Source organism: Mixophyes fleayi, chromosome 11 (genome assembly GCF_038048845.1).
Source record: "Mixophyes fleayi isolate aMixFle1 chromosome 11, aMixFle1.hap1, whole genome shotgun sequence".
Taxonomy (NCBI): domain Eukaryota; kingdom Metazoa; phylum Chordata; class Amphibia; order Anura; family Limnodynastidae; genus Mixophyes; species Mixophyes fleayi.
Window position 1 is genome coordinate 43,078,294 of NC_134412.1, and position 26,581 is coordinate 43,104,874.

The 26,581-nt window shown below is 42.8% G+C and overlaps 1 protein-coding gene across 5 annotated transcripts in view; it reads left to right on the forward strand.

Annotated features, from left to right (window-relative positions):
• Window positions 1-26,301, forward strand: part of IFT46 (intraflagellar transport 46) — an 89,350-nt gene extending 63,049 nt beyond the window's left edge. For 4 of the 5 annotated variants that reach the window (XM_075189765.1, XM_075189768.1, XM_075189763.1 and 1 more), the window contains 2 exons: window positions 11,501-11,586; window positions 25,988-26,301. In XM_075189765.1, coding sequence (XP_075045866.1) covers window positions 11,501-11,586; window positions 25,988-26,083 — 182 coding nt within the window. In that variant the 3' untranslated portion in view covers window positions 26,084-26,301. Of the gene's footprint in view, window positions 1-4,094; window positions 4,124-11,500; window positions 11,587-25,987 lie in introns of those variants that run through there. The other variant, XM_075189767.1, reaches the window with a different exon arrangement.
• The last annotated feature ends 280 nt before the right edge of the window (window positions 26,302-26,581 follow it).

A 26,581-nucleotide genomic window follows, 5' to 3' on the forward strand; every position in this document is an offset into this window, starting at 1 on the left:
TTACCTATAGAACACTTCTGAATTTGCCTGCAAATTCACAAGAAAAGCCTGCAAGGACTAGTATTTGCATTTCAGCAATGAGAATTAGCAACGCAGCTCTCCTTTTTGTGTTGCCTATATTACACACTTTTTGAATCAGAATGACAAGGTCTTGCATCATCATGACTGACCTTACAAAAAGATGCTCCACTGACTGTTGCAGAACTAGCACTCATAGAGAAAGGCAAAAGCCTGATTCTTTCTTTGCCACTGCATGTGTAGAATGGCATGTTGGCAATTTTATTTTTTTCGGCACTTAACTATGCCTTGATTACAGGTGGTAAAAGGTGTTTTTTTACATTTTTGTTTGCCGGACTTAAAAAACACTATGTGCTTTTACATAGGCTTTACCAGATGATGTACAGGGATTACTATCTTCAGGACTGGTGGCAGCAGCTGCTTGCTGTTCCAGAATCATTCACAGAAGAGTTCTGTGTACTGCTGTGAATCCATTTGAATAACACCCTACACTTTTTGGTGCAAATTCAGAAAAAAAGCCTACAAGAACTTGTATATTTGTATTTCAGCAATGACAATTTGCAATGGAGCTTTTTTTAACACTGCTACCACTCTCCTCTTTCAATTCTGTAAGTTTGCCTGACCAACTGCTCTACACTCTATCTGTATCCCTCTCTCAAGTGGCGCTAGATCGCTGTGGAGGGCGGTATTTATAGATCCCAAAACTTCAGAGATCCTGAGCATCTACTCTATTTTGGTTCTTTCTGTCCACAGAACGAGTGTGGTTTGTCTAGGTACATTTTGGCAAATATCAGTCGTCTGCCTTTTTCGAGACATTCTTGGTTTAGTGTGCGACATATGGTACTAGTTGAAACCATCACTCCAGATTGTTCCAGGCCAGCCGTCGGCTCTTTTGTTGTTTTACATATTGGTTTTTTTTCACAGTTCGTACCAACCTTCGAAGACTTCTCTCAGCGAATTACCTCTTTCTCCTACATCCAGGGAGGTTCTTCACAGTTCCATGAGCAGCAAGCTTCATAGTAATATTGTGCACTGTTGAAACTGGGATGCCAAGTTCTTTGGAGATGACCTTGTATTCTTTAGAGGTCTTGTGTTTAGTGATAATAGCACATCTGATTCTCACAGACAGCTCTCTTGTCTTCAATATTGTGACAAACTAATATACAAGAGCATGGTTTATTATACACAATGGGTCTATGTAATCAACCCTCCCCCCCCCTCTCTCTCTCTCTCTCTACCTACCTTTCTCTCTCCCCCAGGCATGTTATTCTGTCTGTTAACTCTGCCATTGCTCTGTCAACTTCCAATTTTTTTTCTCCTACCCTTGACACGTGGTGATGGTGGTTTAGCGTCTTTGTACTCTACATCAGTTTCAATGTTCCTTATGCTGTTAGATTGTCCTGAAGAAAGAATGCTGTGTCATTCTGAAATGTCCACCTCTTCATATTGATATCCACTATGGGCCTGATTCATTAAGGACCTTAACTTGAGAAACTTCTTATTTCAGTCTCATAGACAAAACCATGTTACAATGCAAGGGGTGCAAATTAGTATTCTGTTTTGCACATAAGTTAAATACTGACTGTTTTTTCATGTAGCACACAAATATCAACTTTAAATTTCAGTGTACAAATAAGCTGTCAAGTATTTGTGTGCTACATAAAAAAAACAGTCAGTATTTAACTCATGTGCAAAACAGAATACTAACTTGCACCCCTTGCATTGTAACATGGTTTTGTCCAGGAGACTGAAATAAGAAATTTCTCAAGTTAAGGTCCTTAATGAATCAGGCCCTATGTATTGTTTCTTTTTGATGGAGGGTTTTGACATATAAACAGGGCCGGTGCAAGGTTTCCCGGCACCCTAGGCAAAATTTCAAACTAACCCCCCCCCCCCCCTCCTCCTGCCACGACACACCAAATACCCACTTCCCAGACCCTCACACACTTCACTTTTGCTATAAAAAAAAAGATGAGCCTTACCTCCTCCAGCGGTCTGGATGCAGTGATGTTTTATGTAGAATGCTGTCCAGACTCCACTGCTGTCCAGGGGCACAGGATTTCTATAGGGGAAGTAATCAAGTGTTAGATGTGGGATCAAAAACTTTTGAGAATTACCTATCACACTGCTCCCCCTGCAGCACACTGCCCCCCCCTCTGCTTGACCATGTACCCCCCTGCAGCCCACTGCCCCCCTGCTTGACCATGTCCCCCCTGCAGCACACTGCCCCCCTGCTTGACCATGTCCCCCCTGCAGCACACTGCCCCCCTGCTTGACCATGTCCCCCCTGCAGCACACTACCCCCCCTGCTTGACCATGCCCCCCCCTGCAGCACACTGCCCCTCCTGCTTGACCATGTCCCCCCCCTGCAGCACACTGCCCCTCCTGCTTGACCATGTCCCCCCCCCCTGCAGCACACTGCCCCTCCTGCTTGACCATGTCCCCCCCTGCAGCACACTGCCCTCCGCTGCTTGACCATGTCCGCCCCCTGCAGCACACTGCCCTCCGCTGCTTGACCATGTCACCCCCTGCAGCACACTGCCCCCCCGCTTGACCATGTCCCCCCTGCAGCACACTGCCCCTCCTGCTTGACCATGTCCCCCCTGTAGCACACTGCCCCTCCTGCTTGACCATGTCCCCCCCCCCGCAGCACACTACCCCCCCTGCTTGACCATGTACCCCCCAGCAGCACACTGCCCCGCCTGCTTGACCATGTCCCCCCCCCTGCAGCACACTACCCCCCCTGCTTGACCATGTACCCCCCTGCAGCACACTGCCCCCCCCTGCTTGACCATGCCCCCCCCCCCGCAGCACCATGTCCTCTCCCCTGCAGCACCATGTCCTCATCCCCACAGCACACTGCCTCCCCCCCCTGCTTCACATGTCCTCCCCCCTACAGAACCATGTCGCCCCCCCCCCCCCCCCCCCCCCCCCCCGCAGCACACTGCCCCCCTGATGACCATGTCCCCCCCTGGAGCACACTGACCCCCCCCTTGCATCAAAATGTCCACTATCCAGCACACTGTCCCCCCTTGCTTGATAATGTGCCCCATGCAGCACACTGCCCCCCCTCTTCATCAGTGTCCCCCATCCATTACACTCCCCCTCCTGCCTCACACTCCCCCTCCATCACTGTTCCCCTTCCTGCTTCACACTGCCTCCCCTTGTATCAAACTGTCCCCTCTCCTTCACACTGCATCTACTTGCTTAATACTGTCCTCTCTCCTTCACACTGAACCTCCCCCCTAGCATTCTTTACTTACCTGTCATCTCTTCTTCACAGCTGCTCCTCAATGCTGCATTTCTCACTGTCCCTGTCGGGACGTGATGAAGTCACGCTGACAGGCAGTGAGGGGGGGGGGGGGGTGAATGAAACTGAGAGATGAGACTCTCTCAGCCTCCCATCGGCAGAGTGCGGGCGGGGCGCGATCACTCGCCCCACCCACCATGGATCTGAAGCTGTGCAGGGGCTGTAGCAGCTTCAGTTCAGCTGCCCCTGCACAGGATAACGGAGCAGAGCCGGACACCAGTGGCGCCCTCTAGAGCCCGGCGCCCTAGGCAGCTGCCTAACGCTGCCTAATGGTAGCGCCGGGCCTGCATATAAATGATATATAGTAAATAAGGCATCCCACACACAAAGCTCTTTGTTACCAGAAGCCGCAAGCCAACTCACACTGCAGTTCACAGTGTGGACTGGGTTGATAGTAGTGGTTCACTTTGACCTGCACAACTGTAATGAATAGTTGCAGGCTGTGGTGCTATCCTGCTCTGGGTTTCAGGTAACTGGGAGGTTGCCATGATGGGGGAGGTTATATTCAATGCTAGAGCTACACGTTTTGTTTAATGAGACCGATTTCCAAACCAGCCAGTCCCATGACTTGGATTACCCCCTGGAGTCCCCAGGTGCTGTGGACCTACATGAACCACCATGCCATGTCAGTAGCTGTTTATATAATGTCAGGGGTTAAGTGGAATACTTACACCCAGACCAATGGTGTAGTGCATTATATGTGTAGGTTTTGATTTTCTGTAGGATGGCACATTTTTTGATTTATTTTTTATTTTTTTTACTACAGTACTGTGGACATGAATTTGATTTCAACCAAGGCCCTATCTGCACGTGTGCAGCTTGTATGTTCTTCCTGTGTTTAGTAGGTTTTCTCTGGGTGCTCCAGTTTCCTCCCACTGTCCAATAACATACTGATAGGTTAATTTGGGGCTTTTGACAAATTGGTCTCTAATGTGTGTGCATGCGTGTGTGCATATGGTAGGGAAGTAAGATTGTACGATCCAATTGTGCAGGAAGTAATATGGAATTCTCTAGTACTGCCTAATATTATTGGCGCAATATAAATACACTACAGATTTATATATTGGATATAGAATTACTTCTGACTTCAGATGTATGGTTGGAACAGGTAGGACCCACTGACACTAAATATTGATAAAACAGTCCTCTTTAGTACTCCAACATAACTGTTGTAATAAGGTAGTATAATATTTTACCAGTGTGACTCTTTATTTATTTTGGAAATTATTGCTATTTCGGTTAAATGCTTCTCAGCCAAGTCTGGTATGTTATGAATGTAGTTGTTGAAGTGTTAGGCTTCCAGCTGGTTTGCAATGGCCTCTTCAATTATCTTGCCTAAAGTGGGGTTGATTTAGACAGTCCTGTAGTTTTGAAAAGACTCCCTGGATCAAATTAAGGCTTTATTTATTTTTTGTAAAAGGAGGGATATAATTATAGCTTATTTTAGGATCCAGGAAAAAAATCACGGTTTCTCTAGGAGACACTGGAATCACAATGGGGTATGTATGTGGAGTGACGAGCTCTGGCACTTTCAATAATGCAAGCTCAACACCCCTCTATATTCCTCTCTTGTGTACCCTAGTCAGTTTAGACAAGTGCCTGCAGGAACCAACACTTATTTTGGGGGGGCCCCATGTTTTATGCATTTATTTAATTTTGACTGCAAGATTTGTGCCTGTTGTTCTGGAATCTAGCAGTAGCTGCGGCAGGGTCAGACAGAAGCAGGTTGCCAGATTGTCACCAGAGGGATTGTCTCAGGTAAGGCTTCCCTCTCACTGGAGGGGGGAAGGGGGTCGGCATTTCATTACCATAATAATGGTGGTCAGTCCCACTGGGAGCAGAATGGTAGCCTGTGCACAGCTCTGCATGGGAGCGAAAGGGCTGTCAGAGGACAAAGTCCAATAATAATTTAAGGGTGGAAATACCCTCCCTGAAAGCTAAAAATTTCCTCCTTTGGCAGGCTTCCCTCTCTTTGGTAAGCCTGCCAAGAACTGTACAGATCTTTGGTGTTGCTGCAGAAAGTATAGTCTCAGAGATATCAATGCAATTCTGTATAATGTGTCTCACAGGCACTGAAGTGTCCCTCCTAGTAGCATAGCAGTCCTCGGCAGAAAAGTAATGTCATTGCTAGTCTAGCCGTCGCAGCTTGCTGTTTCGGTGATCCGTTCCCCTATCTCATGCAATGACAAGACTTCACAGAGAAGGTGAAGCAAGTATACTATTAATTTGTCATGACATCGGGTTGATGTGCATTTGGCATGAGGCTTGTTCATAGGTCTGTTAATAGTACTGAATCGTATTGATAGCCTGAAACTATACTTAGAACTTAGATTCAAGAGGTTCCCTTTCCTATGAGACCAATGCCTGTGGTTATCGCTCCTCACAGCTGTTTTCACAGTGAATGTTGTCTCGGAGACTACACTTTGAATACTCATTATATATAAGTCTCTGCCACTGACACAGCTTTTGTGATCAACAATCCTTTTACAGCAGTTTAATTCGCTATTACTGTTACAAGTCTAAGGGCTATATTCAGGGGCGGATTGGGAATTTAAAGTGGCCCTGGAATTTTTTTAAAAGTGGCCTCATGTAGGCGAAGCCACAACTGTAGGTGTGGTCTACCAAAGTAGGCAGGATTACCATGCCTCTAGACACAACATTGGTAAGCCAGGCCAGTGACTGAGATAGTGACAACAGAACAGGTATTGCATTGGAATAAGTTCCACCACAATACTTGCTAAATATGCTTCCCCATGCAAACGCAATCTTTCCACTAGCAGGGGTTACCGCCAGCAATTATACTGCTATTACTAGCAGTACCCCCTGCCAGTGAAGAGAATGCCTTTGCATGGAGAAACCTTTGAAGTGACAAAAGCCCTATTGACACTGGAAGACATACAAATAAAGGGGAAGAAAGAAAGGGACCGTCACCCTTAATGTGGAGACAGACACAGAAACAATTTGGGGTGTGGACAGAGAACAACATGGGGAGACACATGGAGGAGACATTGGTATACATATAAAATTGTAGACAGAGACCAACACACAAAGATGGAGAAAGGAAGGGACCGACACACACAATAAAGAGACAGAGATGAATGCACAGAAAGGCAGGGGAGGGGGACAGAGGAGGGGAACAAAGTTATAATTGCAAAGTGTTTAATAAGGAAAATTTAAAGAATCCTAATAGTCAGTGGATGATAACAGTTAAAGAAAGTGTGCAAAGCGGGGGCACATTGCTTGACAACCACCTCTTGTCCAGAAGAAAGGGGGGGGGGGGTGTCAGAGGCACATACACAACGGGGGCAGAAATAGGTGTTGACAAGGACAGACACAGAATGGTAGGGAGCAGACTGCTACAAACATAAACAGAGGGTGAAACTAACATAGAGGGGAAAACAGAGGAGCGTGTATGTAAAGGTGTGCTGGCTTACTTGGTACAGGAACAGGCAGCGTCATTTCCTCAGCGAGTGAGAGGAATGAAAGAGAGTTGGATGTGAGGAGCAGCCTGCGGCACTTCTTCTGATGAGGCCACTCACAGACGTCGACGTGGGTCAGAAATGCGCATGTGCACAGAGGTTGCGGTGCCTTTACAAATGGCCGCGGCTGACTCTGTAAGGGAACAGGCAGAGCAGCGCACGGCTGAGCCAATCCAGCTTCTGTCCCAAATTATTGAGCATGGGACTGGTTCTACAGCTCAAGCGGCCTTATGACGTCATGGGGGGGGGGGGGGCATCGGCCTACCGGTAAAACTCCCGGTGAGGTCTATGGCCAATCCGCCCCTGGCTATATTTACTAAGCTGCGGGTTTGAAAAAGTGGGGATGTTGCCTATAGCAACCAATCAGATTCTAGCTATCATTTTGTAGAAGGTACTAAATAAATGAAAGCTAGAACCTGATTGGTTGCTATAGGCAACATGCCCACTTTTTCAAACCCGCAGCTTAGTAAATCTAGCCCTAAGTGTTGATTCATATGGGGTCCTTGGCATTGTATTTGTCTGTATCTATGACATCACACTCAGAATAGAGAATCCATATGTGCCCTTGTCTCTGATACAGAGCTTGGTATCATTGCCCTTTTCACAGCTATTTTAACAGTGAATGTTTTCTCTGTCACCATATTTGACTAATTGAACTCATTCGTGTCTCTGTTTCTGTAACAGTGCTTTTAGTAAATTACCTTTTTTACAGCTTCCTACACAGTGATTAGTAATAATCAGCACCATTCATCGATATGTAGATTCTCATCTTAGAGAATCCACTGTATGGGCAATGACTATGGATTAAATTACCCATAATCCATTTTGAAAGGTCATTTAATCAACTCACCCGAATATCAGACAACCGACCTCAGAATATCCATTACAGTGTTTCCTCCAGAATATTTTCCCAGCAAGGTGGCATTAAGGAGACGCTGGGTGGGGGCAGTGTAATACTTTACAATAATATTGAAAAATGTTGAAGGTTAATTCCCACACCTGCCAGGACTGGTCAGATTGGTGGTCAGTGGTCTAACACACACACACTGATGGCTGTAGTGATCACTTAGTGCCTGTTTTAATAGGAGAAACAATGGTTTATGCTATTATAATAGGACTCTGTTGGGCTCCAAGAGCCAGGTGGCAAGTAAAAACAGCCTGGGAAATAGGTGCTAGGGTGTACCCTGCATTATAAGATATTAATCGGTTCTAATTAATAAACGGCTACATTACAAGAGTCTTTATACATCAATTTTTTATATTATTCACATTAATATTTTTACTCTCACTAACCTTAAACAGGGGAATGCATTGAAGCTGCAAATACCTATACTTGGAGATATGGAATCCCCAACCAAATATTTCCCTCAGTCATGGCTGGTTCTGATCCATGTGATGTATGCATAAACTTTTCCTTCATGTTAATACTTATTATTATTATTAAACCAAGTACCTGTACGAGGAATCTCACATTATGCAATCTCCAACTAGGGATCTTCACATACATTATTTCTAATTATTGAACACTTTTTTCCAATTTTGGGCCACAATATCCACCAAGGATATTTTATAATATCTATTGAAGTTACGATAGTTTTCCTCAACCTGATAAAGGATTTAATGAGGTATTGATATTTTAGCATACTGCTGGTCTTGGCATATCATGTTTTAATATTACTAAGTGCTGGACTTCCTTCAGAAAGGTTTTGAAGAAGGCATAGCATGCCCTACGTTAAAAGTGCAGATTTCAACACTAAGAATGTTTCTAGACAAACATTAGCGGCAGATGAGTTTGTGGAAAAATGTATTCAAGCAGCTAAAATAATTTGTCCCTGCATTAAATCATTTGTGTTTCCATGGGACGCTAAGTTAGTCCTAGATTATCTAGTATGAGATCCGTTTGAACTATTGCAGAAGAGTCACCCCAAATTGCTTATGCTCAAGGTTTTATTCTTGGTGACAATCATATCTGCCAGAAGAGTGGGTGAACTTCAATCATTATGGTGCAAAGTACTATTCCTTAACATATACAGCGACAAAGTAATAATGAGAATATACACAGACTTTCTACCTAAAGTAGAGTTAGTACCTCCTGTATTTTTTTTACAGAACCTACAGATGAAAGGGAAAGGAAATTACACACACTGGATGGTGATCGCAGTCTCTGTGTGTATTTCAAGGACAGAGATATGTAGGAAAGCAGATCATCTATTAGTAATTCTGGAAGATACAGGCCAAGGACAAAAAACACCAAAAGAAACATTAGCAAGTGAATATACGAGGAACGAGCAGGAGGCATTGAGGGTACTTTAAACAAGTGCAGTTGAGACTTCATGGAGGCGTATAGAGTTCAGGCTTCGGGAAATGAATTATACAGAGCTGTAGGCTGGACTTCGTCACATACGTTTTCCAGACATTATCTTCGAGATGTGATAGTATCTGAAGGCACAATTTGGAAGAAGAATTCTCCAGGCTGTTTAATAATACTTTTATATGCAGTATCTCTTGTTGATACTGGTTATTCATGTTAACCCACCCCAGGTTTATTGTTTTGGTACATCCCGGAAGTAAGGACTGCCCTGGAGTAGGAAGAGAAAAAAAGCAAATTGTACTCGCCAATAATTTTTTTTTATCAACACTATACTCCATGGCAGCCCTAACATTCTCTCCCATGATGTAAATGATTGTTCTTTTCACATGCAGCTTGAGAAAATACAGAAAGACAAGTGGTGGAAGGAGGAGTCACACTATATCCTTTCCAGGGCGTCAATCATAAGACATAAGAAATCAGTAATGGCCACCATGAAGTATTTTGAGGAAAATAAATTGATGAGAATATTATATAAGTAGAGATTGTAATATATATATATATATATATATATATATATATATATATATATATATATATATATATATATATATATATATATATATATGAGATAGAGATATAGATATATATATATATATATATATATATGGTCTTCATTTAAACACTGTTTTCTTTGTCAAGTAAATATATTTCTGATTTTATGATTGTTTCACTCTTTCAGACTTATTATATATGTTTATAAATTATCATGATCGTTTATTTATAGAGCGTCACCAAGAATTCGTAGCGCTGGGAAATCATCATACAGATATGACATACATGAATTCAATAAGCCTAATAATATATTCATGGATACAGTGAAACATAATACCAAATACATATATGTAATTATGCAAGATGGCAATGTGAGATACAAATACAAGAGTTAGTTATGCATTGTCGAAGTCTTATAATTGGATGAACGAAAGTATATTGGTTAATATTGTTTTATGGTGCGAATGCACTCGGTACGCCACACTACACGTGGCATAACGCGATCGCACTGTAAAATTCGCCCGCACACACTCACGCTACAACATTTAGTTATTTATATATTTCATATTTATATGGATTCCATTCCACAGTGATTTATGAGCAAATAGTATTTAGTTTATTATTAGTTTATATATTATGATTATATGTACACTTCAGTGTTATTTAAGGTTCAGGTTATAGGAAATGTGTTATGTCTGGTATCATTTTAATCCCCTATTCATCAGCTGCTGTCCGGTTCATTCGGCGAAGAGAACGCACAATGCATACTCTAGTTATTGATGTTCGGGAATAAACCTTTAGATTGATACCAACTGTAAAATGCCAATGGACTAGTTGTAACTGGTTTCTGGGAGGGAGAATCATCTGGAATGTTGACCCTCAGCCTTTGAGGGGGTTGTTTGAACTAGCCTATGACCTGTTTACACTGGACCCACCTGAAGTCTGGACCTATAGAAGCAAGCCACGTCATCTGCATTGTTCTCTCTAACACTGAATGTATATAATCATAGCTGTGCTCCCACTGGCTTCAGTTATTCTCTGACCACAGTATTCTGGAGTGAAATACTGTTCACTGGTACCCATGGGAGCGCAGCTAGCGCATGCGAATGCAGCGGTATGTATTTATCTTTTGGTATTGGCTGTACTGTATTATAATCATGTATTGAAATGTTAAATTATTGCATCTGCTAAAATAAATTACTTTGTGCCTTGGAAACACAACACAATCGCTTGGGCAATGCTTATTTGAAAAACAATAGAATTACTTTAATAATGTGAACAATTACAGTTATCACAGATAACGGTATGATTTCTGTGTGTGTGAGTAAACCAATCTGCGTAGCTCTCCCACAAAGTTCAGCATAATACCATGGGCTTACAAGGCAGGTGGGGAGAAGGATGGTCATGAGCTATAGGGTAGAGAGAACTGTGCCCATGAGAAGTTACATTGTAGAGAACTGTGGAGGGGAACTTGAATGTCATTTGCAATTATTATAATTTTTTTCTACTAAAAATAAAATACATTCTCATGTTCCAATTTACAATTCTGATTTGAGGAACAATCCAACTGAACCTTTTGATCTTGTCCTACTCCATTCGTTAGTTGTAATTCATTTATTTTTACAGGCCTTGTTAAATAGCCAGTAGTTCTAACAGGTTATTTATACACCGTAGAAACAGGAATGCTTAGAAGATTGAATGCTCTTTAACCATATGACAATAGAAAAATTGAATGATTTGTAATTCATCTTATCAACTGGAGGAGATGAAATTAAAATATAAATGGGTGTTTGACACTTTCATGATATTAATAATCATCCTCACTTTCAGGTATCCTGGATATTCCTGTTTACAAAAACCGGATACAATCTTTACATGTTCTCTTCTCCCTCTACTCAGAGTTTAAGAACTCCCAGGTCAGTACTTAATGTTTACTAATAATTTCTGCAGTATAATAATTATACATGTTTATAACAGATAAAGATAGCTACAAACATGCCACTTTGAGCACTGTTGACTAAATTTGCTTTTGGCTAAATTTGCTGTGTATTGCCTGATCCTGCCAGATTAAAACTTTATTCAATCTGAAGGGCAGAAATTTGGTTTGGCCAATGTTATCAGTAAATGTGGAAATGCATATAGCAAAAGAGTCCAGATTTACATTGCAAGCATCAAACAATCGGTACTTTACTCTTTGTATGTGTCACCAAATTATTTAGACTCGGCTTTGCAGGAGTATATAAGCACTTTAATGTTCTTGCTCATTTTCCTATTAAATGTATTTCTCTTTCATCCATCTGGGGGAAACTGCTAACCATGGGGGTTGAGTAGGGTAGGGAGGAGCCTGGCACCTAACCAGTTAATTCTTTTGCTGCTGACAGACCATATCCCCGCCAACTCCCAACAGAGCTCAGTTTGAAGTAGGTGCCCAAGGAGTATGGGCTGAAGTTGAAGAGCTGCACAGTGAACTGGGTTCACTGTAATTAGGCTTTTTTCTTTTCTTTATTGAGTTTTTTTCTGTTGACTAGCACGCGAGTGGCTCTGTTATACAGAGCAGACTTGTGAATAGAGAAGCGGCTGTCAGCCGGGGAGCCGCGGTTCCCGCAGACAGTTTTTCACAGGGAGCAGTGAGACTTCTCACAGTGTGTTATCTGCACAGACCGCTCTCACACTGCTAGCAGGGTTAGGCGCTGCCACAGGCAAAAAGCGCCGGTACTCCTGCCCTTCCCTGGGGCCATGACAAGGAGTGGAGCATACCAAGTCCCCTCCTCAGAAAGGGGGAGGGGGAACTTGGGGTAATGTCCAGCGCTTCTCAGGGCACACAGTAGCAGAGATCACACGATTCCACTTACTGGAGATGTGGAAATCACCGTTATCCTGCGCAGGAAATGCAGAGAGCCAGCGGAAGGGGAGTTGTGTAAAAAGCCCCCCCCCCCCCCCCCCCCCCGCTGAGAGAGCAGGTGGAAGATTCATTCTGGCGCCAAAATACAAAAGGAGGAAAGACACGGCAGTCATTCGGAGGAAGTGCAGCTGCTGACACATATCTCCCTGCTAAGTATAATTTATTCTCTCTATATATGCTGGATAGAGAAGTATAAGTATTATGGGCACATATACTAAGTAGAGCTTAATGTTAAAGAGACTATAGCTCTCCTTTTTGAGTCAGAAATACTGTATTGTGTTTTAGGCATAATTAGATAGTATTTCTGATAAATATCTTGAGTGTTTGTGCCTTTTCTGACTTGTACGTGACTTTTTTTATTTTTTTCTTCTCTTATGATGGCTGATAAAAGTAAAGCAACACGTGCCAAACATATTGTCTGTTCCAAATGTAATGCTAAATTGACTGGTGAACATCGGGATCCAGAGGGGCTTTGTGCTGGTTGCGCTGTGGCGCCTGTGGTGTTACAGCCTAAAGACAGCTCCATTCAGGGGACAGAGCCTCCCGAGTGGGTGGCAGCTTTGTCACAGGGGTTTTATACCCTAGTGAACCTTTTATCTAAGCCAGCAGAGATCCCACTGGTGGCTATAGGGTTACCCTCTACTTCTGGGACGCTACACTCTGTGAGTTCAGGAGGGGGGACGATCAGTGTATTGCCCCCAGGTGTCGGACAATCTCCTTCCCTGGCACAACAGGAGTCATCCCAGACGGGGGAGGCTGGATGGTCGGCAGTGGCTAGGGGTTTAGACCGGCTAAACCATTTGCTGGAAAATCCCAGGCATATACATAAAAATAAGAGGCATAGATGAGCTAATACGCAGTTGTCTCTGTCAGATTTAGAGGGATCCTCTGCGGAGGAAGGTGAATTGTTAGAAGATTCTGATCTTTCATTTATAGAGTCAGAGGAAGGCTCTAGGTACCAGGGTATGGACGATCTAGTAAAAGAAGTACGTCAGACCTTGGGATTTGTTGAAGTCGAAGAGACGAGGTCCTTGGACCGGTCTCTTTTTAAGAAGGTTTCTAAACAGGTGGTCAGATTCCCTCCCTCGGCAGAGCTGAGAGAGATTGCAAAGGCCTCTTGGAAGCATCCGGATAAGAGGTTCACTGTGCCTAGAAAGTTTGGGTCATTATATCCACTACAAGAGGAAGATAAGACCCGATGGGAACAGGTGGTGAGAGTAGATGGGCCTGTGGCGAGGTTGGTTTGCCAGACAACTCTGCCGGTACCAGGAACGGCTGCCTTACAAGACTCGACCGATCGTATGTTGGAAACTTTTCTGAAATCGGTCTTTACGGCTGCTGGTACAAGCTTCAGACCGGCGTTTTCTTCGGCCTGGGTGGCAAGGGCTATGTAAGCGTGGGCTGGGCAGTTAGCATCCGTATTACAGGATTCGGAATAGCTCCCTTTGGCTATGCACCTTAAGGAGGCGGCAGGTTATGTGTATGAGGCGGCCCAGAATTCAGTATCCATATCATCTTCTATTTCAGCTACAGCGGTAGCAGCAAGAAGAACACTATGGTTGAGGGCTTGGGATGCGGATGTGGAGTCTGAGATCATTAGAATCCATTCCGTATGCTTGTGGAGTTCTATTTGGTCCAGAGTTGGACTCCTGGATCTCACAGGGGAAGGGGGGGGGGAAAGATTACATCCTTACCTGTGAACACTCCTAGACCTAGGACTCCAAGGTTTAGTTCTTTTAGACAGCCTTTTCGTGAGGGCGTGTCTGGCAGAGGCCAGACAGTCAGGTCAAGAGCTTCTGGAGGTAGGAGACAGTCGCTTAGGGGAAGGTCATCCTTTTCCTCAGCAGCAGGTAGATCCTCTTCCGCCAAGTGTCCGGATAGACCGGCAGCATGACTACCACCCTCTTCTGGTGGTAGCAGAGGGAGGAGTGGGGGGACGGTTACTTTGGTTCAGCCAGCAGTGGACAGAGTCCTTAGCGGACGGATGGATTCAGGGGATCATGAGAAGGGGTTACATGATAGATTTGGTAGGGCCAGCTCCGCACAGGTTTTTTGTAACCAGTTTACCCCGCTGTCCTCAAAAAAGACAGGCAATGCTCTCATCTGTGGACTTGCTTCTTTCGCAGGAGGTTATTGTACAGGTTACAGAGTACCAGACAAGGAAAGGGTTTTACTCAACCCTCTTCTTGGTACAGAAACCGGATGGTTCATTTAGACTAGTGCTGAACCTCAAACAACTAAATCTTCACTTGAAGGTAGTCTCCTTTCAGATGGAATCCCTTAGATCAGTCATAAACGGTCTGGAGGCAGGCCAGTTCATGGCATCAATAGACATCAAGGATGCCTATCTCCATGTTCCAATCTGGGAGGGACATCAGCCGCTTCTCAGATTTACGGTGGGCTCAGCTCCCTATCAGTTCAGGGCTCTTCCATTCGGGCTTGCCACAGCCCCAAGGGTGTTTACAAAGATTATGGCAATAATGGCGGCACTCCTTCATTCCAAACGGGTGCAGATTGTACCTTATTTGGACGATTTACTAATCAAGGCGTCAACAGCTCAGTTGTTGGAACAACATCTACGCCTTACGGTGAAGGTGCTGAAACAGTTGGCTCCTGAATGGAACAAAGTCTCAAATGATACCATGCCAAAGGATGTCATTGTTGGGATTGATAATGGACACAGCAGACAACAAGGTTTTTCTTCCGGAGGACAAGGTAAGGTCCTTACAGGAGTTGACAGACAGGGTTCTGTCGCACAGGAGGCTGTCAGTGCTTCTGTGTATGACACTGTTAGGAAAGATGGTGGCATCTTTCGAAACGCTTCCGTACGGAAGGATTCACTCCAGATGTTTTCAATGGGACATGCTGAGGAAGTGGTCAGGGTCCTTCCTCAGGTTGGATCGTCAGTGGATGAGATTGTCACTAGAGGCGAGAGAATCCCTCAGTTGGTGGTTGGTGAGGGACAATCTAAGAGAGGGCAGGTCCTTTGCCCCGTGGTCCTGGATCTTAGTATCCACGGACGCCAGTCTGAGTGGTTGGGGGGCAGTGGTCCTTCACCTAAGGAGGCAGGGGCTGTGGTCAGAGCAACAGTCGGTTCTTCCCATAAATGTGCTGGAACTCATGGCCATCTTGAAAGCAATGCAGAGGACTCAGAGTGTTTTGCAAGGAAGGCCAGTCCGCATCCAATCCGACAATGCCACGGCAGTGTCGTACATAAACAGACAAGGGGGCACCAGGAGTGCAAGAGCGATAAAGGTGACGTTTCAGATTTTTGCATGGGCCGAAAGATACGTACCCACGCTGTCAGCGGTTTTCATCCCAGGAATACAGAACTCGCAGGCAGACTATCTAAGTCGGCACAAAGTTCTACCAGGGGAGTGGGCTCTTCATCCGGAAGTGTTCCAGTTACTGGTAGACAGGTGGGGACTTCCGGATCGACATCTGATGGCATCACGAGTCAACAGGAAGGTTCCAGAGTTTTGCGCAAGAACAAGAGATCCATTTGCAGTGGACGTCGTGACAATGCCTTGGGACTTCAGGGTAGGTTACCTGTTTCCCCCCATATCAATGATTCCCAGGGTCCTTCGAAGAGTCAGGCAGGGAGATCGACCAGTCATTCTGGTGGCTACAGCCTGGCCACGAAGAGTCTGGTATCCAGAGATTCTTCTGGTGGCAGTAAGTCCTGGGTTCGGTTGCCGCTTCAAAGAGATCTGCTGACCCAGGGACCATTTTTGCATCAGAGTCTAGACCGGCTGAATTTAATGGCATGGCTTTTGAATCCGGTCTGTGGAGATCGAGAGGGTTCTCTTTGAGCGTAGTAGACACTCTCCTCAAAGCTAGGACGCCAGATTTGGCTAGGATTTATCACCGCATCTGGCATGCTTATATAAGGTGGTGTAAGAAAAAATCTTAAAATTCAAAGTCGTTTCGTCTGACTAGATTTCTGGCCTTTCTACAGGGTGGCTTGGATGCAGGTCTCCGTTTGGGAACCCTAAAGGTTCAAGTGTCCGCACTGTCAGTGTATTTTCACAGACGGTTGGCGGAGATACCGGATGTTAAGACTTTCTTACAGGGGATGCTTCACATCCAGCCGCCCTATGTTCATCCAACGGCACCTTGGGATCTTAATTTGGTCCTTAATATGCTGCAGGAACCTCCATTCGAACCTTTACACTTGGTGGAATTGCGGTTCTTAACTTGGAAAGCAGTCTCCCTGCTGGCTATTGCCTCAGCTAGGAGGCTTTCTGAGCTGGGGGCTTTATCTTGCCGGTAACCTTATCTGGTCTTTCATGAGGATAGAGCAGTTTTAAGGACTATTCCATCCTTTCTTCCTAAGGTGGTGTCTGGTTTCCATGTAAATCAGGAAATGGTTCCCTCCCCTTTGCTTTCTTCTGTGTATCTTGGTTGATTGGCCTATCTTCTTGGGGCTCTTTTAATCAAACTGAGTTCTGTTGGGAGTTGGCGGGGGGATGGTCTGTCAGCAGCAAAAAAATAACTGGTTAGGTGCCAGACTCTTCACTACCCTACTCAACCACCATGGTTAGCAGTGTCCCCCAGATGGAATCAGAGAAACAGATTTATCATAAGTATAAATCCTCTTTTTTATTACTTAATTATAAATGCCTTAGAGCCCTCCTTTCCATACATTACCTTCAGATTATTTCCCAAAAAGATGAAAGATGCACAAACAGTGTAAAGTGCCTTAAGGGTTTCTCATATTCATGCCATCTCCAAAACAATAGCCCTAATGTCCAGGTTGCTGGTGGGGCAGTAGTCATCATGCAGTAGTCATCATGTCTCTTTCACTACAAGGCTATATATTTTTGACAACTTTTTGCGTAGTGCATGTTATCAATATTGCTAGAATGCAGAATATGGAAGTTATAAATATTCATATGAAAACTCATCAGATCTGTAGGAAGCGGTGGTACTTATTATCACGATGCGTCAAACGGTGACATGGAACAGCCCGACATAATAAAACCGAAGGTGTGATGCACGACAACCTTATAATTTGAAGTATCGGAATAAGGTACCCCACCCGCAGGAATGAACCATTTATTTTTATGAAAGTTAAGTGTGAACAAGACCTATTGCAACCAGGGACCTCCTCCAGTAATGTTTTTATACCAAGAATGAGAAGACTCAATCCATGGGGCATATTCAATTGCATTTTCTATGGTAATACGGTACTGCAACATCACAGATTTCCCTTCACAACCCTATAGCGGCAAAGGGAAATCTGCGATTTTGCGGTAACACAGTGCCTTCGCACCTGTTCCAGAGGCACTCCGAGCTTAATTTAATATACCCCCAGGTATGTTAGCGGGAAGATCTGTTACACCATGATATTTACTAGTAGATCACAACCATCTCCATGGGAACATTGCTGCATGGCAGATTAGTATGTATAGGTTGTGTGGTGGACACAGTGTGTTACATAGGACATTGCTGCTATAAAAAAAAATTGTGTTGCATTTTAAATACTTTAATACATGTACAAAGTTTAGGAACAGATACTGAGAACTGCTTTCAATAATGAAAACAATGAGAAGTTACTGGGAAATTAGTATATAAGAGATTAAACTTTCCAGGGACAAATCATCAAAATCTGGAACCACCTCTGGAAGTCAGGCTTCGTTGATTACAGCTGACATGGATTGATTTTATTGTGTTGTACTGTATTTAAACCAATACTAAACCCCAAAATTGAAATGTTCATATATGAATCATGAAAGTAAGAGCAAAATGTTCAGTGCTAACCTGATCTAGCAAGCAGACCTGTTAAAATGTAAACCACTCCACTCCATGCAGACAGCTGAAGTTGCGCAAAAAAGGTATTATGTATTCAAATTTCACAAAAGTTAACATCAAGCAAATGTGTGCATGTTTTTTGTTTTTGTTTTTTTTATTGTGCTAATTTTTGCAAAAAAAAAGATTCAGTATATAATACGAGCTAATTTGCCCTGTCTTGATTGAAATGCATACAATGTGCAGGAATAATATGAATTCCCAACAAAGCATACCATTTCGAAAAATTAGATAACCTGATGTATCAAATGTGGGGTCGCTGACCTTTCTAGGGTTATAAGTGGCATAATAGCATAAAATAACACATCTTTTATTTCTTTAACACACTTTGTGTAATTTTTTATTTTATTTTTAATTCGAGAGGAGTGTGTTGTAAAGGTTACATAAGCACAAAAAGCAAAGAAAAAGTGGGGAAGGCATACCATTTGGAAAACTAGACAATCTATCACATGGAATGAGTGGTCATTTACTTTTGCAACCCATGCCTGGAATGCACAATCATTTGTAGAAGATGGCATAATAGCAGAAAACAACAGGTTTTTCATGTATTTACTAAATAAAACTTGGGTAAACAGTTGAAAAGTAAGGATTGTCATACCTTTTTAAATAGCTGCAGGTCCTGCGGACAAGAATAGTACCCTATATGTATGGGTTGACAGTGTAGAAGATGCCAGGTGTACAAATATTCACACCACTTTTTGTTGGATTTTTTTCTAACTTTACTTCAAATATGAGATGAATGCATTGTAAAAGCAATAGAGGCACAATAAAACAAAGAGCATATGATGAAGGCATACCATTAGGGAAACTAGGCAACCTATCACTTCAAATGAAGGGTCACTTTTCTAACACAAGCATAATATAACCCAGAAGGTGGCACAATTGCAGAAAATAAATTCTTTTCAATATATTCACTAAATAGGTTGTGAAAGTGTTTAAAATATAGGGGATTCTTATTCTTTGTTTAAGAGCAGCTGGGTTAACTTGGCGTAAAGAGTGCCAGAACTTAGAAAGAAAGTGGTGTGTTTATTTGTTCTCCCTAAATCACGAATGCATTGTAAAGGTCATAATGCATACTTGCCAAAATTTTTGTTGTCCCCTCCGGGAGGGGAGGTGAATTTCAAATGTGGTGGGATGCGGACTGCCACAAATCACAAAATTATGTTGCGGGGTCAAGGTGACACAGTCCGCAACGAATCACATCATGGAGTCCCCAATCTTGCTCACTTCACTAGGAAGTGGGCTGGATGTGGAGAGTGGTCTTCTCTGTCAGGATTCGTTATCATTTATTTATATAGCGCCACTGATTCCACAGCGCTGTACAGAAAACTGTACAGAGAACTCATTCACATCAGTCCCTGCCCCATTGGAGCTTACAGTCTAAATTTCCTAACATACATACACACACAGACAGAGAGAGAGACTAGCGTCAATTTTGATAGCAGTCAATTAACCTACTAGTGTGTTTTGGGAGTGTGGGAGGAAACCAGAGCACCCAGAGGAAACACACGCAAACACGGGAGAACAAACCGCCCTATTGTAAATTTGTTGGTTTGGAGCAATAATCCGCCTGCGATGTGTAGCGGTTTAAAACCGCTACCAAACATGATTTTTAGTAAATATACCCCTTAGGCTCATTATTCATTCAATACAGGAACATTTACACAGCCAGACCGAGAGAGCACATATCGGCTTTGGAAGAAAAAAACAGGGTTTCCTGGTAATTGTAGTGCCACACTTTGTGGTTCACTAAGTTGTGAATTGGGTGTGGTCCATACAGTTGTTGTTTGCCTGTGAATTCTGAGAGAAGCTAGGTTCCACTTTCCAGCACAAACTGCTGTGAAAATGGAAGACATTTTAAGAACCCTAGTGAATGTTGCAGCAGTGCAGGAGAAAAATACCTGTCTTCTCCATGAGGAGATTGCTTAGGAAAGACGGGACAAGGAGGCTTCAACTACCCCCACGCTACAGAAATTAACTTCTGATGATGACGTGGAGGCATATCGAATAGCCTTTGAGCGTGCTGCCACCCGAGCCAAGTGGCCCCCTGGGACTTGGTCCGAACACCTGGCTCCCTATCCATCTTGGCGAGGGTTGGAGTCACCAGAGCAGGGAAGGCCCAACGATATGACTGGAGACTCTGCAAAGATTTACCGGTTCGGGCTCAGCTTGCTGAACTTGGTAGAACACTAAAGATGTGGTTGCAGCCAGAAAAGAACACTGCAGGCTGAATGATTGAAATTCTGGTCATTGACCATTGTATCTGGGGCATGGACCGAGGGCTCCAAATGTGGGCAATGCAGGCAGACCCTCAGTCAAAGAGGGATTGGCTGCTGTAGTGGAGCGATACAGCACCTTGCAGCATATTCAAACCTCCGTTGCCCACTCCAAAGTTTATGCCTCTGTCAAAATCTGGCATATGGAACAGTGGACTGAATGTTTGTGAAGAGAGAGAGCCTGATAAATAGGCAGCCAAACCTGCATTAAGTCCAATCTGCTTCGAGTGCAAAGAGCCTGGACATTTGAGGGCTCAGTCTCAACGTTGGTAGAACCTATGGATTGTTCACTAGCGCATTACCAACCAACCTATCTGAGCTGCTGTACAATGAGTCCGGTTACCGGGAAGTCCTGCTTTTTCCGTGTAACTGTATTTGTAAATCGCCATCTGGTGCTGGCTCTGGCAGATTCGGGTAGTGAACTTTCCTTGGTTTCCAGCTCCTTGTTACCAGAGAAACTGATGCATAATTCTGTCCAAAGTGAAGGTACTCTGTGTCCATGGGACAGCAGAGGAATATGACAGGAATATGCCTGTTACGGTTAATGGACAGACAGTAACTGGTAGCGGCCGTTGCCCCAAAACTGCCATACCCTTTAATCCTGGGCATAGACTTTCCGCTGCTCAAGCAGATCCTCCATGATCGAATCCAGCCGGACACGTCAGCAATTGAAGCATCGGCTGAAAGTCCAGCCTTGATGGAGGAGCTTGAGAGAACAGAAAATGGAAAGTGCCATGATCTACCACGAAACCTAAACCAGACAGTTCAGGAAAATACACATCCTAAGAGGTTGGAGCATAGACAAAGGAGAGCTGCACAAGTGCCAATGCAGAACCGGTTCCTGGCATTGTTTGTTGGCGAGACCTCGGGTGAAGTGGCTACGTCTCCCAATGAGGACTCAGACTGGGCAGCATTGTCTAACTTGTTTCCACTAAGACTTTGGCCAAGACCAATTTGAAGATGTTGCCTTAGCTAATGTCTATAAGAATGTAGTTGAGATTAATGGGGGAGAGAAGGATAACAAGTCTGCAGAAGAAATTGCCTATTATATGGTAAATAATGATCTGTTGTATAGAGTTGCTAATGTACAGGGTAGAACTGTAGAGCAATTGTTAGTGCCACAAATCCATACACCACTTGTTCTCAAAACTCTACATACACATCTATGTAGGAGATACTTGGGGGAAGATAAAACACGGGAGCAGATATTGCTCAGGTTCTATTGGCCAGGAGTATACGAGGCAATAAAAGGTTTTGCCGGACATGTCCGAAACCAGACTACCAGGCCCCGCTAGTTCCCATCCCTGTGGTGCAGACCCAGTTTGAGCATATTGTTATGGTAGGCCCATTAGAGAAATCTGCCCGCGGTCATCAGTATGTATTGGTCATATTGGACTATGCCACCAGGTATCCCGAGGCTATACCTTTGCGCAATATAAAGTCCAGTACAAGAGCACTTCTGAATCACAGCACTAGGGTCGTAAGTTCAATTCCCGACCAAGGCCTTATCTGTGTGGAGTTTGTATGTATTCCCCCTGTTTGCATGGGTTTTCTCCGGTTGCTCCAGTTTCCTCCCACACTCCAAAAACATACTAGTAAGTTAATTGGCTGCTATCAAATTGAGCCTAGTCTCTCTCTGTCTGTCTCTCTGTGTGTGTATGTTAGGGAATTTAGACTGTAAGCGCCAATGGGGCAAAGACTGATGTGAGGGAGTTCTCTGTACAGCGCTGCAGAATTAGTAGTGCTAATATAAATAGGTGATGATGATTGTACCAGGTTTGGTATCCCCAAAGAAATCTTGACTGATCAGGGTACTATCTTTATGTCCCATTTAATGAAAGAGCTATGCCGGTTGTTAAGAGTTGAAACGTTACACACATCAGTATATCACCCGCAGACTGACGGGTTAGTGGTACGTTTTAACAAGACACTCAAACATATGGTGAGAAAGAAAGAGGCGCAGGAAAAACGGGACTGGGATTTGTTATTACTCTATTTAATGTTCGCAGTGAGGGAGGTGCCTCAAGCATCTACAGGGTTCATCCCCTACAAATTGTTGTATGGCAGGCAGCCATGGGGCATTTTGGATGTTCTCAAGGACGGTTTGGAGCAACAGAGTCCAAAAGAACCAAATGTGATCCAATTTGTGTCCCAGTTGTATGACAGGTTGGGGAAGATCACCCTGTTAGTACAACAAAATATGCATGAGGCACAGGCGAGACAAAAAAGAAACTATGATAAGTCAGCTGTAATTAGGGCCTTCCAACCAGGTAACAAAGTTCTGGTCCTGGTACCCACTCAAGAGAGTAATCTATTCACCCATTGGCAGGTGCCATATGAGGTAATTGAGGCTGTGGGGCCTGTTAATTATAAAGTCAGACACGAAGGCAGGAGAAAACCTATTCAGGCATATCAAGTCAACTTCCTGAAACCTTGGCATGATAACGAGGAGCCACAAGCCACGTTGGTACACGCAGTTGTGCAGGAAAACAAAGCTCCCATAAGAGACGATCCCATTTTTAACTAGAATTTTTTTATTATTACTACTACCTGATCAAGAGATGAGATTTACACAATGCTGCTTGAACAATTTTTTTCTGTCAGCATAGATGTGTACTATCAATTTATGCTTTTGTCAATTGTGGGTATAAATGTAATGCCACCTACAAACCTAGCTTTGTTTTAGTCCTAATAAATGCAGCTTAGCATATGTCCTAAGCCCTAATTCAGCAATACAGGTCAGCAGGGTAAACGCAAAGCACAAAATATAAAATGAGTTATAGACTACCTCTAATCGGGATTGGGAACAATACCAAGTACTTAGTATTTTGTACAATTTAATTGACTTCAGTGCTTACTAAGCATTTTGCCATAGACTCAAACTCGATCCCATTGCTCATTACCCATGAATGTTCCACTCCAATGCCCCCTTTTACATATAAACTCAAATCAATGAGTTATAAAATACTGTATATATACACACACACATATTTATAGATTATACACATGCACACACGATGGTGCTTGAAATTTTTCGAACCCTGTTGAATTTTCTGAATTGCTGCATAAATGGGACCTTAAATATGTTAAGATATTCGGAAAAGTCATAAAAATATTTAGAGAACCCAAAATAGTCACTTAACTCACCAAATAAAATGTTTTTTCATTCAATTATTGATCAAATTGATCCAACATTAAATTTATTTGACAGAAAAGGTGTGTAAACCTAGACTTTCAGTAACTGGTGTGACCATCTTGAGCAGCAGTGAGTTCAGTTAAACGTTGATGGTAATTGTTGATTAATCCCACACATCGACTTGGAGGACTTTTTGCCCATTCATCTTTCCAGAACTGCTTCAAGTTATGGATATTGATATGCTTTCCTGCATGAACACTCCGTTTTAGGTTCTGCCACAACATTTTGACTGGATTAAGTTCTGGGCTTTGACTCTACCATTGCAAAACAAAAAAATGTCTTCTGTTTCAACCATTTTTATGTAGACTTGTGTGTTTAGGGTTGTTGTCTTACTGCAAGACCCACCTTCGGTTGAGCTTAAGGTCATGAATGCCCTTACATTGTTCTGTAAAACTTGATAGTACAATCCCAAATTCATAGTTCCTTTAATGATGGAAAGTCATTCTTGTTTCGTGACAGCAAAAACAGCCCCAAACCATGAAACTGCCACCACTGTTGGAATGAGGTTCTTATGTTGGATTGCAGAATGGCCTGTAGTTATAACTTTGATTAGGGTCTGTATTGGGCTTTGTAATAGCTTTCATATTGACTCCTAGCATAGCTAGGGAAACTTCATCTTCACCTTTCATAATTATATTATATCAGGTAAAAAGTTCTACATGCCCAAGGTTTTAAACTAAAGCACAGTGTATCCGTCCACACCAGGGGCTTTAGATGACTTCAACTTCTTATCACTAGCTGAGCTAACACCTCCCCTGTGGAATTTCATCCCTGGGGTAAAATAAGCGAAAAGTGAATCTGTGTGTCAGAGTGAATGGATTCTGGAGAGAAGAATGCCATGCTCTGAAAACCACTGATTTTCTGTTATATTTCATGCCATTATGGTGTCCACAATAAAGTTTTATGTATTGGCAGTTATGATGTAACACTTAATTTGATCCTCTGCTTGTAAATTCTGATTCAGGGTTAATTCGATATGATGGGGTCCACTACACATAGGCATTTTTTTTTTTTTTTATTATATTTCGTATTATGATTAATATATAAACTTATACTATAGTATGGAAGATAATAACTGCCTCTCATTCTGTTTTACTTTACCATAGTATCTGGTGTATGTATTACAACATATGGTGATTTTAAGTGATGACTTCGATGCTGCTGGATATTAATTGCAGAATAAGAAAATATTTGCTGGGACTGATGACACATTTGCCAGTACTTTAGTGGATCACACTATTTGGAATTTTCTGCAGCAACTCCGATTAAGTGCAGATGTACATGTATAAGATTTACTTTTGTGGGATGTGACATTAAAATAGCACCACCCTTTGCAGCTCATTTTGAAGTCATTCATGGGGCCTCTATAGAGCTTTTCAGCTGCATGACAGTTATTTTTGCACCACCATGAAGATAGTAGTAATTAGTACCATGCCATTACTTTAATCAAAATGTGTGTTGCTCTATATATTATAACATATTATAAAGAACATGAAATTCATAAGTGCAAATATACCAGTATTTTTATAAATTTGTGATACTTTCAAATCAGCCCCGGTGTCCTTTTGGCCAAATGAGGGTCGAGCTAGAAATGCATTGTCTTAAAATGGATCTATAAATAAAAGGAAGAAGCTCAATCACATTAATAAAATGGCAAGTCTGAATGTGATAATAGTGCTTTGAGTCACAGTAAAAAAAAAAAAACAATTCTATCCTGTGATGATTGGGCAAAGCACAGAGAGATCTGGATTTGTTCTTGGATGCAAACCTGTTTATGTGCAATTATCCGATGTGTACTATGTTCTGACACATGGATGAACAATTATTATGTTAGCCAATTATAACTGTCGCAAGTATTATGTAGGTTAATTGGCTGCTATCAAAATTGACCCTAGTCTGTCTTTGTGTGTGTTAGGGAATTTAGACTGTAAGCTCCAATGTTGCAGGAACTGATGTAAATGTGTTCCATGTACAGTGCTGCGGAATTAGTGGCGCTATATAGATGATTATGATGATGATGAATAACTGCTTAGCTATAAACAGAGTAATCATAATAGACATAAAACTTTTTTAAACCTAAGGAAAAGCAACAAATGTGACATAATAATGACTATAGCTTCATCTCTCAACAGCACTTTAAAGCATTGGCAGAGGGAAAGAAGGAAAGACTCTCCTCTGGAAAGACCACAACCCCAAGTGGGGATGCAGAGGGCACCCATTACAACTAAGAGATTTGCCATCTCTGCTCCTTCACATTCCAAATTCTATGAAACTTTTAGGTTTAAGTATTTTCAAAACCTTGCTAAATGTGTAAAGTGTATATTATTGCAATGTATCTAGGTATTGTTGTCAGAAACCACTGGCCTCCAATACACATAAGGTGCTCAACATATAGGCCCTACTCTGGATTAGTGAGTGGCATAATAAAGAAGAGTTATGAATTTTATTTTAAATGTATTTTCTTTTTTTGCTTTGAAGCCTGCACTCCATGGACGCTATATTTATGTAATATATTTGTGTAATTGAATGTAAATTATATCATTTAAGAATTTTATTATATACATTTAGAACACTACTATATGCTACACAATTTTTAATATTGCTACTCTATTATATGTTTTGTTTGTAACTGGCGCTGGTGGAAAATACTTTTTTGCTGTCAGAAACAGAAGAGAAAAAAATTCTGGTTGTGCTAGGTGGAATACAAACTGTATTTTAATCTGCAG